The sequence below is a fragment of the Panthera uncia genome, assembly GCF_023721935.1.
Source record: "Panthera uncia isolate 11264 chromosome C1 unlocalized genomic scaffold, Puncia_PCG_1.0 HiC_scaffold_3, whole genome shotgun sequence".
NCBI lineage: Eukaryota > Metazoa > Chordata > Mammalia > Carnivora > Felidae > Panthera > Panthera uncia.
Window position 1 is genome coordinate 35263116 of NW_026057584.1, and position 16409 is coordinate 35279524.

Here is a 16409-nt window from a genome sequence, read left to right on the forward strand (position 1 = left end):
TAACTTCAAAAATATCAGTTCTAGTTTAGGACAGTTTTACTTTTAGAGAGGGCATTCCAGTTATCTACTGCTTCATAAAAAGTCACCCCAAAACTTTGTGGTTTAAAAACAGCAACCTGTAGGGGGGCCTGGGTGGCTTGGTCGGTTAAGTGTCTGACTTCGGCTCAGGTCATGATCTCACGGTCCGTGAGTTCGAGCCCCGCGTCGGGCTCTGTGCTGACAGCTCAGAGCCTGGAGCCTGTTTCAGATTCTGTGTCTCCCTCTCTCTCTGCCCCTCCCCTGTTCATGCTCTGTCTCTCTCTGTCTCAAAAATAAATAAACGTTAAAAAAGAATTAAAAAAAAAAAACAGCAACCTGTAATTTTTCAACATTTTTGTGGGTCATGAATCTGGGAGGAGTTCAGCTGAGTGGGTCCGGCTTGGGGTCTCGTGTATGTAGATGGAGGAGCTAGTAGAGTCAGGCAGAGGAATGCAGCTGCAGGTGGGGTCTGGCTGGGCATCTCTCTGTATTTATGTATCTCAGGCATTCTCCGTGTGGCCTCTCCTTGTGGGCTAGTCTGGGCTTCCCCACGGCATGGTGGGCTTAGAACAGTTAGACTGTTTCTACGGCAGCCCAGGGGACCAGCACGGGTGTCCCAACTAGTAAAAAAAAAAAAAGCTGAACCACCGAGCTTCAGAAGTCACATGGTGTTACCTCCTTTTTACTGTCCTGGTCAGCTAGTTCCAAAAACCTACCTAATTTTAAGGGGAGGGGCACAGACCCCACTTCTCAATGGGAGAAATATTGTTATAGCTATTGGAGAATACAATCTACTCAAAGGGTTGAAAACAACCACCACCACCCAGATTTCTTTCCATCAATTCTAGATCTATACCTTGCAAAGTCACTGTACATTTGAGGGAAGAAAAAGCAAATTAATTTAACTGTTGTTATAATACTAAATGAAAATTGGTATCTTAAAGTTATACAACTTCTCTAATTTCTAGAAATAACCTGATGACTTGTAGACCAAGAGATACTCACATGGACTTTTTTCCCATCTAAAGAAATAGTCAAATTAAAATCAGATAACCAAATGTCTTAAATCTTTTAATTTAGTCCATGATAAATTTTTCATTGTAGAATTCTGACCTTTAATCTGACACTTGTAGGTTTAAAAAATATATATCAAATGGCTGCTGTTAGCAGCACTGGCCCCTGTAATCCACATTGAAACAAGGAATGAGCTTCATACACATTTCATTTTATCCATTTAGCTAGCATGGATTCAGTGTCTCCCTGCATGTTTACTGTACTTGTGCTCGATCCCTCATATTTTCCCAGAACTGCCAGTTAGATTTGCACAAAACTTAGGGCAGGGTGAGCCCCTGAGCCCACTGGAAGCCTGTTTTCAGCCAGCCTGTTACACCCACACCGTGTTAGGACTTGGGTAAATATTCTGTCTAGTTATTTTCTCTGATGAATTCCACATTTGGACTTATTAGTGAGGACACAAAAAAAGGGGGGCAATGTTATTTTTACAGGGAATTTTGGTTTTGAGATTTTAATCAGAATAGAAAAGTAAGGTGCTTTTAATTGATCTTCTGCTTCTAATTTAGAATATTCAGTAAAAATCATTACTCCCTTTCTTTGGAATTTAAGCTCTCCACTTTGGGGGAAAAAGGTAATTAATGAAGTCTACTTTCCCCATGGATTTTTTTTCCCTCTGCTCATTCACAGAACTTTTCAGATAAAGAGTACCACGGAGATATAAGTCACTATTACCAGTTAATCAATACCAGAATGAAAAAGTTAATTACCCATTAGTCAACACCAGAATAGAGGAGTTAAATTAATCTCTAAATTATATCAACTTTGGATATTTCTTCATTTGGCATGAAGTAAGGAGACTGTCTGAACACTACAGGAACCAGGAGCACTCACTTTGGGGGAAGTGTACTTGTTCACCTACATACTATGTTTTAATTCCAATGGGTTTGACCAAGTCAAAACACACAGGCTGGTTTCAACATCAGTAAAAATTATCATCTGACTGATTAGATTTTGTTTTCCCCATAATTTAATGAGTTTCACTTGCTTTTCCTCTAAAAGCAGTAGAAAGTTAAAACTTGTTTGCACATTCAGCCTTAGTTGAAGAGCTGAAATTACAATCTCAGCCAATAAAAAAGCCAAACGTGAACAAATGTCCACTGATGGATAAGTGGATAAAGAAATGTGGTATGTACTGCAATGGAATAGTAGTAGCCTTAAAAAAGAAGGAAATCCTCTCATATGTGACAACAGGGAAGAATTTTGAGGACGCTATGCTGAGGGAAATAAGTCAGACACATGACGAATATGGCATGACTCCACCATATGATGTATCTAAACAGCCAAACTCCTATAGAAGCAGAGAGTAACAACAAGGGTGGCCAGAGTCTGGGGGAAAAGAAAATGAGAAGTTGCTGTCAACAGGTATAAAGTTTCAGTTATGCAAGACGATTAAGTTCGAGGGATGTGCTGTGTGACACTGTGCCTACAGTCAACAATAACACATTGTATGCTTAAAGAGAGTAGATCTCATGTGAAGTGTTCTTACCACAATAAGAGAAAAACTGTTAACTTTAAGTTATATAACTGATCCCCATCATCATTTCAATACATTTTTACTGGTAATTATCTTCAAGGATTGAGAAGCAGAGTTCTGAAGGGTCTGTAGACAGTGTGGCATTAGAAATGCCCTACTAGTGAACAACAAATGGAGCATAGGGCTGGTTTAATCAAATTCCTTTATTTTACAAGAAAGCAGGTACAGAGAGGTTATGTCCTACTTTTGAATTGAGGCAGCTAATTTGTATCACAGCTAAGACTGCCTCCATGGTCTCTGATCCATGACGCAGTCCCCTTTTCCAGTCTTATAAGACACAGGTGGGAAGGACCATGAATTCACCCAACGTTAGAGTTGGAGAGGGTTTTGGAAATCCTCTACATGAATTCTCTCATTTGGCAGATAAAGAAACTGAAGTCCAGAGAGGTTACACAGTCTACCAAAGGACACACAGTTTTTTCAGTAGAATGAACATGTTACAAATAGACTACATTTTTAATAGAAAATGGGACCCACAAATCATCATTGGTCCAAGAAGTTAAGAACCCCTATACTAGTGGCAGTATGGCTCAGCTTGCTAAGGGAAGGAGGATTCTGGAGTTTGCATTTTAATTTACTAATTAACAATGGTTCTCAAACTTTCTATTAATTCTTTTCAATGAACATATAAATCTCATGCTTTTCTCTTATACGATTGAATTTCAAAATAGGTATTTCAATTTCATTTTTTACTATAAATGTTTGCTATATGCTCAAATATTGTGGTACCATGGAAATCTCTCTCTGTGGGAAGTGGAGCTGAACCCAAGCCACGCTCCCCACAGGATGCTCCCAGCCAGTGATTGTGATGGTAGATGGTGGTGGAAGATCATTCCCAAGGGATACAGGACCCTTCCAGTCGACAGCTTTGGCCTCAGGACTCCCCTTCCGCGGAAACATCCTTCAAACCACACTCCAAGCTCAGACTCTTCCTACCCGACTTTCCCTTCATCTCTCTCTTCTTTCAAAGACACCAGACCTGCACGCAGTGTGTAGACTCTCTCTGCTTGCTCATGCTTCCTCTCTCTTTTTATAAGCACTCCCTCCCTTCTCCTACCTCTAAGAAATCTCTTGCTCCTCTAATCATCTGGCATCTACCTCTTGGAGGACTCGAACAAACACAAACAGGCTTTTTCTAATTACTCCTGTCTTTCCCCACTGACATTCTAATGCTTGCCCCAAATGAGGGAGACATCGTCCACTCTTTCCTCCCTTCTTCCTCATGGCTGAGGACCTCCATTACAGAATCTTGGCTCAGTTATTTAGCTTTATATTGGTTAACAAATATTTTAGGGGCATAAGGTCTATGATACTGCTATTAAGGAGTCATTGGGTACACAACTAAATTAAAAGTCCATTTGTGTTTATAAGGAGCATGTAATCAAGTTGTAGAGAAATGATGTACAGAGAAAGAGAAGCTTTAATAATAATGCAAGCAGCACACTTTTAAGTGCTGAATCCATCTAATCTCATCTCATCTAATCTAACGTATCTGGATAGATTTTTAGTGCTCAAGGTCAGAAGAGAGAAAACCATTGTAGCCTTGTCATTTTCTAAAAAAATCTGTACCAACTGGATAATTTAATATGAAGGATCATTGTGAGAAACAGCTAGAGTATTGGTGAAGCGCCCATAAATTCCAAAGATTGCCAACAGAGGTAACTTCTTCCCTGCTGCCCAAAGTCTTAATTTTTGGTGTGTTCTTGTATATTTTAGCATTAACCATCTCTGTTTACATATACCTCTCAACCATAGTGCAAAAGGGGCTCCTTTTATAGCAAAAGGCTGGAAGCAGGGGGGCAGGAGAAGCCGAACAGAAACACTGTGAATTCCAATCATGTAACCTAGAAAAAGCAATGTGATGCTAATCCTGCAATAGTAAATTTCTTCTTATCCCCTGAAACTGATGCTGACATTTCCATTTATTCATTCAGTTCCTTTAGACTCCCTGTCAAATCTCTTCTGGTTGCCAAGCAACAATAACAGCAGTTCTGTACATAAGCATTAGGCAATAACTATTGTCAATGTTTCTCCTTCCTTTGAAAGGGAAATTTAATGACCCTTTCCTATGAGAAAATGATGACAAGAACCTGTCTGTGGTGAAACTTGGAAGCTGTTTGTGTGGTTTGTGTTTTTGCTGTTCGAATTCAAGGACTGGGCTCAACTGATTTAAACACTCCTACAAAATTATGAAATTAAGATTTGCCTCAAAGCTTGCGTGATTTGGTCTTTAAAAACAACTGTGTATCATACACCTGAAACTAATATAATACTGTATGTTAACTACACTGGAATTAAAAAAAAACAAACACAACAGTGTATCATTAAAACTATTCCACATCCTATGAAATGAGTTCTCTGTTAAATGAAGTTAATATTTCACAGATGCTCTGATCCTGCTAAAATTTCTTTAATCAAATGCTTGGGTTTTTCTGATCATACTCCACTCCACATAAAGCCTTGAACTATATTTTAGTACTTTGTGAAAACACAGATCAAGATAGTTACAGGGAAAAAAAAGATAAAATGAGACATCTGCCCATCTGTTGAGGACAGACTCTAGGACACACAGTCTACCTCAGTCATCTGTAGAAATGTTGAGATGACCCCTTTCTGTCCCCACAGTGGACTAGAGGCTCTTCTATTCTTCCTTCTTCATTTTAGTGACTCTCTATGATTACTGTTTACAACCCAATTTAACTCTATAACTTTACCAGCTCTAAAAGCTATTTACAATAAGTGGTATATCCCAACAAGTATATTCTAGACTAAACTATTCCCCATTTCCATACCATTCTGTTTTCTAGCCTCACTTATTTTTTGTGAAGCTTAGCAATAGCTATAAAAGTTTGAAAAAGTCAAGTCCAGTTTTATGTTCTTTTTCTCATTTGGGATTTTTATTTATTTATTTTTTTCTAATCTCAATTCTATGTGAGTTTATATTTTGAGTTCCAGACAAAAATGCTAATTAGAGCTCCTCTTCCATTTTTTAAGTTGTAAAATAAACAGATGAGCTCCCCAAGATCTTTTATAGTTTACATGATTCAGAGCTCATAAAGCTCAATTTGTATTTGCTGACTTTGTTAAGTGGTATTATTACCATGTCCAATCTACAGGTTAGGAAACTGAGGCCCAGAAAAGTTAGGTGACTTGCTCCTGACTGCTCAGTTAGTAACTGGGGGGCTAATAATCTCTGCCTCTGTCTCCAAACTCCACAACCTTACCTTACTCGAGATCACTTCCCAAGCATACATGGTTCCCTAAAGTTGCATAGGGATCACTCTTTGTTGGAATTAGATATCAGTTCATAACTGGACAGTCAGCAAATATTTTGTAACCCCATTTTACAAGCAAGGATCCCCTCTGCTTTCCATCACCAAATTGTACTGCAGAATTGTATTCTATTTAAACTGATTTATAATAATGCATGAAAATATCTGACTAAAAAGTTTGCCTATGTCAGTTCTAATAATTTTTTCTTAGTTGACAATTACATATAAAATTTTATAAGTCAATTTAGCTTGATAATCTAGTGTTTTGTATGAGAAATAATATAATAGTAACAACTGAGCCCTATATCCTTAACTCATCCATGAGTTTCTAGTGTTGAACTTCCTAAAAAATATGTCATTTAGAAAAGAGTTGTAAAAAGTGACTATATCCCAAATAATACGTTCCCTGATTAGTGTAAAAATTTTGTTCTGGGTATCTTTCCTTAACAAAGTGAGATATGGGGATTGTTTTTTTCTTCCTTTGGGTTCTTGGGTTCTTCTTTTTTTTTATTTCTTTTTTTTTCTTTTTTTGGTACATCAGGATATGACGAGTTTTACTCACCAAAGGACCTCATTTGTTATGAGGACACCTTCCTGAAGCCACCTGTCTTTGACAACCATCTTATGAAGATGCTGCTTTTTTGCAGAACTACAGGTAGTCAGTCAACCTAAGCAACCCTACTTTCTGTTTTTAGAAGCAATTTAAAACTTGCTTTATTTAATAGCAAAGAGAGTACTAAAATAAGATGACAATTCCATTAGCCTATATTTCAGTTTTTAAGAAGGCCTGAGATTTTGCAAAATATCATGAATGGGAAATGCAGTCTCTAAAGAACTTAACTATTCAAGTAGGCATGTTCATTCATTCATTAGTCATTCATTTGTCTAACTGTATTTGGGGGTCAACTCTGTGTCAAATCCAAGAATATGAAGATAAGAGGGGCCCAATCCCTGCCCCCAAGGAGCACATAGTCTCATGGCGAGAAGACAGAGCTAACCATTGCAATCTGCATAGTGGTTTTGGAGCAGAATGCAGAGAGCCCTGCTGAAGCTAAAAGGAGAAGGGCAAAGAATTCAGGTAGGGCAGGAGGAAAGAGAGAGGAGATATTCCTCTGAAAGGGCTCCTGAAATGGAAGTGAATGAGGGCCAGGTGTCTGAGGAGGAGATGGAAACGACTTTTGCTAAGGCCTACAGGCAAGGAACATTGGAGGTCAGGATGGTGGCAGTGAAGGGGGTCTGTGGGGAAGTGCCAATAAGTAAGGTGCAAAAGAAGACAGGGTCAGATCTCAGAGGATGTACGTCACACTAAGGAGACTGAACTTTGATGGGAACGCAAGCTGGTGCAGCCACTCTGGAAAACAGTATGGAGGTTCCTCAAAAAACTAAAAAGAGAATTACCCTATGACCCAACAATTGCACTACTAGGTATTTATCCAAGGGATACAGGTGTGCTGTCTCGAAGGGACACGTGTACCCCAACGTTTATAGCAGCACTATCAACAATAGCCAAAGTATGGAAAGAGCCCAAATGTCCATCAACGGATGAATGGATAAAGAAGATGTGGTATATATATACAATGGAGTATGACTCGGCAATCAAAAAGAATGAAATCTTGCCATTTGCAACTATGTGGATGGAACTAGAAGGTATTATGCTAAGTGAAATTAGCCAGAGAAGGACAAAAATCATATGACTTCACTCATATGAGGACTTTAAGAGACAAAACACATGAACATAAGGAAAGGGAAACAAAAATAATATAAAAACAAGGAGAGGGACAAAACAGAAGAGACTCATAAATATGGAGAACAAACTGAGGCTTGCTGGAGGGGTTGTGGGAGGGGGGATGGGCTAATGGGTAAGGGGCATTAAGGAATCTACTCCTGAAATCATTGTTGCACTTTATGCTAACTTGGATGTAAATTTAAAAATTAAATTAATTAAAAAAAAAAAAAGGAGACTGAACTTTAAGTCCAATGGCATTTCCAACTTAAATCGTTACAGTTATAATCCAATAATAGAAAGATATTTTAAAATAAAATAGACACAGAGAGTGTCAACTATAAATTTCAGTTGTCTTGGATATTACACCTTAAGCTGTTATTTTCTCCTTTGGACTAAAAGCTGCCTGAGGACAGAAATGATTGCCTCAAAAGTACCTTCTCCTTTTCAATTCATCCAACAGTGGATCCACTAGAGGTAACTGACTAACTCATTTCATCACAAGGATTTTATTAAGTATTAACTTCCCACAGTGCTCCACTAGGTATTGTATAAAAATACTGCATACACCTGTTCTCAGGTCTCTAAAAGCTTATAATTTAAGACAAAACAGTTGTTATTATTCTTAATTTTCAGAACTAAAATGTCATTGCCCTGTGTGACAGATTGAGAAACAAACTAATCATAAAAAGGCCATAAAAGCTAATAACTAAAGGAAATAAATGCACTAAAATAAATCAACATAAAATTATAAATGATCACAGAATTTTCAGTTGTCTATTATGATTTATTTTATTGAGTTGAGAGATCTATTAACCTTTTGCTATAGGAAGACGGAAGGTACTAATTGAGTTGGAGGGGCCTTACTCTCATTGTCATGCAGATTAATAACATTTACAACTTAAACATCACCCTCTTTCAAAACAATGCCAATGTTTTGATAAGTTACTGAACTGCAATAGCAAAAACACCATCTACTTTTAATCTTCATGTGCATATGTGACATTGATCATGACAAGTGGATTGGTGTGGCGTCTAAGCCAATGCAGGGAGCATTCACACAGAACCTCTGTGGTTGGGGTGCTGACAGATCGGCCTCCTTCCCTTACTGGCTGGATGTCACCTCTGTTTTGAATAAGACACTTTTTCGGCTGAGCCTACAGCATCGCTCTATCCAACTAGCCATGTTTTGCAAAGAATCAATTACCATGACTGTGATTCTTTAAAGTGCTTTTCCTTCCCATAACCCAACTTTAGAAGCTGTTCAACCCATCCATCAACAGGCATTCAGAAGAGGGCTAACCTTTGGTCGGTACTCTGGTGCCAGACCCAACTTCTCAAACAGGGAAACACATAGTCTCACCCAAGATTAAGACTATGAGTCAGTAAGGAGGTGAAGCCATGATATAAAAGGGGCACGTCTTTCTGCTATTGTTTGTTCAATACTCAATAAGTAAAAACAATTTTGTATTAAAATAACATATGCAATATATTACAGAATACAATGGCTAAAAAATTTGCGTTGATATCTAAGGTAACCCATGAAGACTCCAAACAAATTATGTATTGTGGAAAATGGTTTTGACCATGTCCTCGGAGACCTGGGGTCACAAGTTTGTTCTCCTGCCCTGAGGGTATTTTGGTGGAAAACTGTGGGAAGCAGTAATGTAGTGGAAAGAGGACAGGCTTTAGAACCAGACACAGCACAGTCTGAACCCCTGCTCCTCCACATTTCCTGAGAGTCTGACTTCGACCAAGTCACGTCACCTTAAGCCCCCTTGTCCTCAGAATGTTATTTAATATGAAGATCTGTAAAATAGGTAGCACAGTAGTGGACAGAGCTAGGGTGAGCTCTAAAAAATACCACATAAGTCACGCTCCTGCTTAAAAGCTTTCAGCAGTTACTTTTGTCCTTTGAATAAAGCCCTACATGGCTCTCAGGTTCTAAACCTTTTGGGGCACAGATTCCCTTTGGCGGTCTGGTGAAACCTATGGGGTCTTAGAATGTTTGAAATAAAATACATATAAGTATAAAAGCAACCACCATTCATATTGAAATAAAGTTAAAATTTAAAAAACGTATGCTACAGTAATATATGTGCTACACTATTAACAACAAATCGCACAATGTGGTGGCCGTTTCAATAGCTATCGTAATTTTGAAGTAGTGAGGAACAAACATCTCAGGGTTGTCTGCAGCAAATGTAATTTGATATGAAGAGATCTGTGGTTTCTAGTTATGAAAGTCACAGATACTCCTGCTGCAACTGTGGGTTTTCTCCTTTCCCTGCATTCATAATCAAAGGAGATGCTAAATTTCATTTAGATGTGAGTGAAGACGAAAATGTGTTTTTTCTCATGCAAGTTTGTGGAGCCCTGGATTCCACCCGTGGATCTTATGGAGGTCCAGGAACACAGATGAAGAGCCAATATCCCACCAACACTGGTTCCTGCTGTGCTCACTTATCTCCCCTTCCCATCCCTTTGCCCATTACTTTCTGGCAACAGGGAGCACTTGATCTTCAAACACATTCCATTGAGCCCACCTCAGGGCTTTTGCCTTTCTCTCTGGAATCTGCCCTCAGGTCTCTGCATGGTGCTTCTTTCTTGTCTTCATCTCAGCTCAAGAATCACCTCCTCTGAGAGGGCTGCCCTGACCAACCCCATCTAAAGTACCCCCTCCCACAGCCACCCTCATCGTTACACTATCTGAAATTATATGTTCTCTATTGACTCTCTGTTTCTCTGTCCTAAAGAGCAAGCTCCATGGGAGCAGGAACCTCCTCTACATGTTCAGCGCCATCATCCCAGCATCCAGATCAGTGGCACAAAGTAGCAGTCCAACACGTCTTTGCCAAATGAAAGAAAAAAACGTGGAGACTCCATTAGTGCCACTTCTCTCATCCTTCACACTATGTTTTAGGTACTGTGAGGATACAAGGAGATAAAAGACAAACTCTGGCCTTCAAGTAGTTTATGGTCTAGTGGAGGTGGGAGGTAGCCCTGTGGAAGGTGGAAAGGACTTCTCACTCTGCTGTACAACCATGGACATATCTCTTCTAGGGCCTCAGTCTCTACAGTGCCAGATAAATGGCTTGGACAAATTTATCTCCGTGGTCTCATACCATGGTCTCATATGGTTCATGATCATGAGGAGCTAACAGTGCAAGGTAGCATATATAGGAAGTGAGGGGTTTTGACCCTAAGGGGAGGAAACTTCACAGAGGTGGACAAGACTTGGAAGGGTTTTGAAGTGTAATCAGCCTCCAACAAATAACGAGAAGGGGGATTTTCAGAGTCATGAACTTCCAGCTGAAAGAAACTTTATAGGTTATCCAGCAGGACCACTAGGTAATGCTATGGACATCTCTGTATGAGGCCATTTCTGGAGATGTAACATAATACCCCAGCCCTCAGATGTAACCCAGAATGTGGCTAAGAGTATGAGCTGTAGAATGGCACTACCCGGGTTCAAATCCCAGCTTTGTAGCTTACTAGCTATGTAAATTGAGGCTAATGCTTAACTTTTCTGTGTCTCTGTTCTCCCCTCTGTTAATAACAACAGTATTAACTTCACGGGGTTATGGTCAAAATTAAATGAGAAAATGAATGTAATATGCGTTAACACACATTTAGTAAATGTTCCTTATGATTCTTTCTGTTGAATGTTTTTTTCAAAATATTTTTTAAATTTATTTTTGAGAGACAGAGAGCGAATGGGGGAGGGGCAGGGAGATGGAGACACAGAATCTGAAGCAGGTTCCAGGCTCTGAGCTGTCAGCACGTAGCCCAATGTGGGCCTCGAACTCACGAACTGTGAGATCATGACCTGAGCCGAAGTCAGATGCTCAACCGACTGAGCCATCCAGGTGCCCTGTTGAATGGTTTGCTAGCATGTCAAACTTACTATGTATCCCCCAAAACCACTTTTCTCTTCTTCCACTGCAATTGAATTTTTACTAGCTGGAGACCACATTATCCAGTTTGTGAAGTTTCTATAAGCCAATACAGAAATATATCGTACCTTTTCCTTGACATTCACATGAGTATTGAGTTCAGCCATCTTGCTTCTAGTGGAATAAGCCCTGTAAAGAAGGAAGAAAAGATTAAGTCTAAAGTTTTAAAATTGGTTTCTCAATGTGTTATTTTAATGCTCTCTCCCATGCTGAAATGCTCTCGTTCAGCCATAATCATAAATACCATTTTAGAATGTAAAAATGCTTTCAAGCTAAGCATTTGTCTTAGATATGTTCTAAAAGCATATTATAACTCTAGAAGACAATGTAAAATCTTTTATTCATACTATATGGACACGAAAAATGACAAAGATAGATGGGTGTGTACCCAAACTGTGTTTTTTTATTAAGTAAAAGAAAGGCAGTCAAAAATAGTGAGAGGAGGAAAAGCATACCTATTTTAACTAAGCATTGTCATCCCAATCCTTGCTGTCCCAAAGCTTTTATTAGCCGCTAGTTAATTTAACAAACATTTATTGAGTCTTTCCTGCATATACATAACTATACCAAAGCACTCGAGGAAGAAACAGGAGAAATGATTCCAGATTTAAACATAAACACTGTACATAACAGTTTTTAAACTGGCTTTTTCACTTATCAATATATGAACAGCCTTCCAGATCAATGCATATATAACCCTTCACCATAATTTTAATGACCATAAATTCATGATCTCTATCAAATGGAGTCTTAAAATTGCCCATAATCTTTCTGTTTCCCTAAATTCTTTAGGCTTTCTACTGCTGGTGTCTAATCTTTTTTGTGAAGTGACCCACTCAGAGAAGATCTGTATTCTTAATAAGAAGCAGTGGTGTTTTCTTTCTTCTCATCTGGTCTAAACCTTTCATGATTATTATGGAAGACAGATCTTAAGTCTTTAATAGTTTCAATCTCTTTTTGAAATAGAACATGAATGACTTAAATGGCCAAACAGATTGGTTCAAAAATTAGCAGCAGGGCAGGCCAAGGTATCGATATACTTCCTCTTTACATGTTTTACACTTTTTGTCAATCAAAAACCCCTGAAACTCTTTCTTATATTCTTTTTGACTTATGCTACAATGAGTGCATCTAGAGTTGATACATTTCAGGGATAACTTCCAAAAATTCTCTGATTTCTCCTCATCATTTTCTTTTAAACCTAGGTCTTAAATAAAACATAAATTCAGATCTATTACATTTTGTTGATTCAGGATGAAAGCTTAGCAATATGTAAACTTTATTACCCTTCAAATAGGAATCCACATATATTATTATGCATTATCAGACATTATAAACAATAGGATTTCATTCTTGTAAGTTTCCAAATGCTAATGCCACTAACACATGCATTTGGGCACACTAACAGGCTAGACCCTGCGTACTCAATTCCCAGTAAGACAGCTCCTTCCCAAATGCTCTGCAAAGAGTGTCTGTCCCATTGAATACTCCCAGTTAAATAACTGTCCCAAATGGTAAATTCTTTTTTTAATATTTATTTATTTATTTTGAGAGAGAGAGAGGCAGAGAGAAAGAGAGAGAGAGAACCCTAAGCAGGCTCTGTGCTGTCAGCACAGAGTCCAATGCAGGGCTCAAACTCAGAAACCATGAGATCATACATGAACTGAGCCGAAATCATGAGTTGGATGCTCAACCGACTGAGACACCCAGGTGTCCTGCCCCCACCCCCCACCCTGCAAATGGTAAATTCTGTATTCTCTGACTTGGCATATGGGGGAAAGCGAATAGCTGGCAAACAATACCTGAATTTCATTCTCATTTATTCCTGCTCCTAAGAGTTGCTAGGAAAAGAGAACGGGATTATTTTCTGATGATCTATAACAGTGAAGACAGATGGCATGTGAGGTACAAGGACAAATAATCAGGAGTTTTTGTTGATAAGCCATAGATGAAAGTGGAACCTTTGATCAGTCATCACAACACCTGCAAAATGGTCTACAATCATATTTGAAAACATCTGGATGGTTGATTTTCTTATTCAAATGGGAGTTTAGGCATGTAAACATGAACAGTACATATATGGATTTTTCTGCATGGGACATTGTATGCCTGCCTGTATGTGTATGTAAGAGAGAGACATTGTAAGAGGGAACAAGGATGGGGGAGGGAGGGGAATATATATATTATACCTATGGAACTATGAAGGATCAAAGGTGACAGCTGGATTTGGTACTATTTGTTAGGATAGATCTGTGAGCCACAATTCCTTTCATTAGACTAGACTAGCTAAATCTTCTGGACACATCTAATCTTGCCATTATAGATGTGTGAAATCTGATAGAAAAAAGTGTTGTGTTTTTGTTTTGCTTTGATGTCTAGGATTTGGGTGTGAAGCATTTTCTAAAGCTGGAGTGTTATAATCCACAGAGAATCAGGGAAGAATTTCATTGAGGACAGAAAATTTCTGAGATCTGAGGAAGTGGCAAAACTGAATGGTGATCTGTATTTGTAGATGAAATACACACACACACACACACACACACACACACACATATATTTCTTTGGCAATTCCCTTTCTCTTTGACCTCAAAGTCTAACTCAAGAAGACTCTTCTTTGGTAGTGGTGCCAGTAAGATTAATTACAACATTTTTGTGTGTGTAACACACACACAAAAGGGAAGGAAAAGCTGTGTGTGTGTGGAAGGAAAAGCTGGCTCCGAGGGTGGAATGGGGCTATTACAGGTTTCTCAGACAGAAAGAGAAGACAATTACAGGGACCGTTCTTTGCTCATTTTACTCCCTTAATATTTTTCACCTGTGTGGAGCACTGGCTCTAGGCTCTCCCTTCCAGGTGGATTGCAATGCTCTCTCTACATCAAGGCTTTCTGCTGGCTGGTGTATAACAGAGAGATTGGGGAATCAGCTACAATTCCGGTTATGGAAACTAGATGGAGGATTTTAATCTAAATAAAACTTAAAGAATTAAGAGTTTAAATGGCTAGACGGTCAAACAGTTCTATTGATAAGGACAAACATTAGGGCAAGGTTGATTATCAGTGTGCTGAAGGTCCTTGTTAAATGTCCACACCCTCGGTTTGGCACTACCTCTGGATTATTGTGAAGCACACCTCACACTGGCATGGCATCATATGCCCACTACCCTTCCAGAGCCGACTCCCTCCCCGCTCTGAAAATGATACTATGCTGTGCCTCTATTCTGTTGGGATTCTGTGTTTTGCTACGAACTCTTTCTGGACAGTCAGATCAATTTGATCCGAATCTTAATTGTTTCACTTAGATAGTTAAGATCTTTTCCTCCACTACACATATTGTCATCTCCTCCAAAGTAACAAAACAAGCCCAGAGACTGACAACTTGAAATCCCAGCCCTTATAGTTGCAGACCCCTGAGTTAATCTGAGAATCGTTTAATGCTGTGAGTGATAGGTGTTTGGGAGCAACACACCTCACATCACACGTGGTGACACACTTGGTAGCTTATCACTACTGGACACAACTGATGACCATATCCTAACTTACTTTGATCAAAAGAGCTTTTAAATCCTGGTTTCTAATTCCTACTATCACTTAAGAGTGTTCTCAGAACTGACTAGTTACTAAAGCCTAATCATTCAAATCCGTAAATACATGTTCCACACATATCAATCAATATAAAATTAAAATAACCAGAAATTCTTGATATTGATGTAACATTTCAATAGCTTAGATGTTGCTTGAAATTTTTTTCCTTAAAGTTGTACTTTAGCTTTTAGTAATAACATTACAAACATACATAGATACCATCTAAGTTTTATATACATCCCAGAGAAATATGTAACAAATAGTTATATATTATACATTATATTAGTTATATATTACATATACAAATAGTACCATATATATATATATATATATATATATATATGTTCCAAAGTCAAAACTTATTAGGAAAAGATATCAACCCCAAAGAAAAGAATTTCACAATTTACCACCAATATATCATCTATATACTTCTCCAGTGTAAAATTAATAACCCACAAATATGGTTACCAATCACTTCATGTGCAAAGTTATATCAAACTGTACTATTCATTATGCAAGATCTTACTTAATATACATTAATGACAGAAAAATCTATTAGTTTATAACAAAGATAAATATTCTTTATGAAAAATAAACCTGAATAGCAAATATGTTTCAGCATTTCTAATTAATACAATTCAGTGAAATTTAATATATGTGACAATCTAATCAACTACCAAACTCTGAGTTTAAAAAATGTATGTATCTATAATGCTCACACAATCATATTCAACATAAAAAGTGAAAACAAGTTATTGAAATGCCAAATTGCTTTCTGACTCCGTTTCCCTCATGTTTTACTGGGTAGACAGTAATAAAGTTTCACTTTTGTTTCTCTAAAACCTATTACTGCTCTTAGAGTCACTTTCTTTTTCCCAGGTATTACATCACTTTTCTTGAATTGGATTCAGGGAACCAGAGGTGATATGTAAGAAAAATTTTTAAATAACGATTTTAACAATTTTTTTCAAGACCATTTATGCAAAGTTCTCCCATGATCTATAAAAGTATAAAGGTCACAATGCATAATTAGAGCTGTTCACAGAGTATTTCATAAATCATCATAATATAGCTGAAGGGGATAGGTTAAGTGTCAGACATACTGACAATAAGGTGCAGGGTAGGTAAATGAGCAAGTTGATAGAAGATGGGGATCGACTGGCTTTCTGGCTGATCATGAGAATCACCTGGAGAGCTTTTAGAAACAGAGATTCCTGGGCCCCAATGCCAAGTGGTATGGGGGGTTTGAGG

The 16409-nt window shown here is 38.2% G+C and overlaps 1 protein-coding gene across 6 annotated transcripts in view; it reads right to left on the reverse strand.

Annotated features, from left to right (window-relative positions):
• The window catches only part of SPATS2L (spermatogenesis associated serine rich 2 like), a 166406-nt gene that overhangs the window by 71771 nt on the left and 78226 nt on the right, over nucleotides 1-16409 (reverse strand). For all 6 annotated transcript variants that reach the window (XM_049615912.1, XM_049615913.1, XM_049615918.1 and 3 more), the window contains one exon: nucleotides 11646-11706. In XM_049615912.1, coding sequence (XP_049471869.1) covers nucleotides 11646-11684 — 39 coding nt within the window. In that variant the 5' untranslated portion in view covers nucleotides 11685-11706. The remainder of the gene's footprint in view (nucleotides 1-11645; nucleotides 11707-16409) is intronic.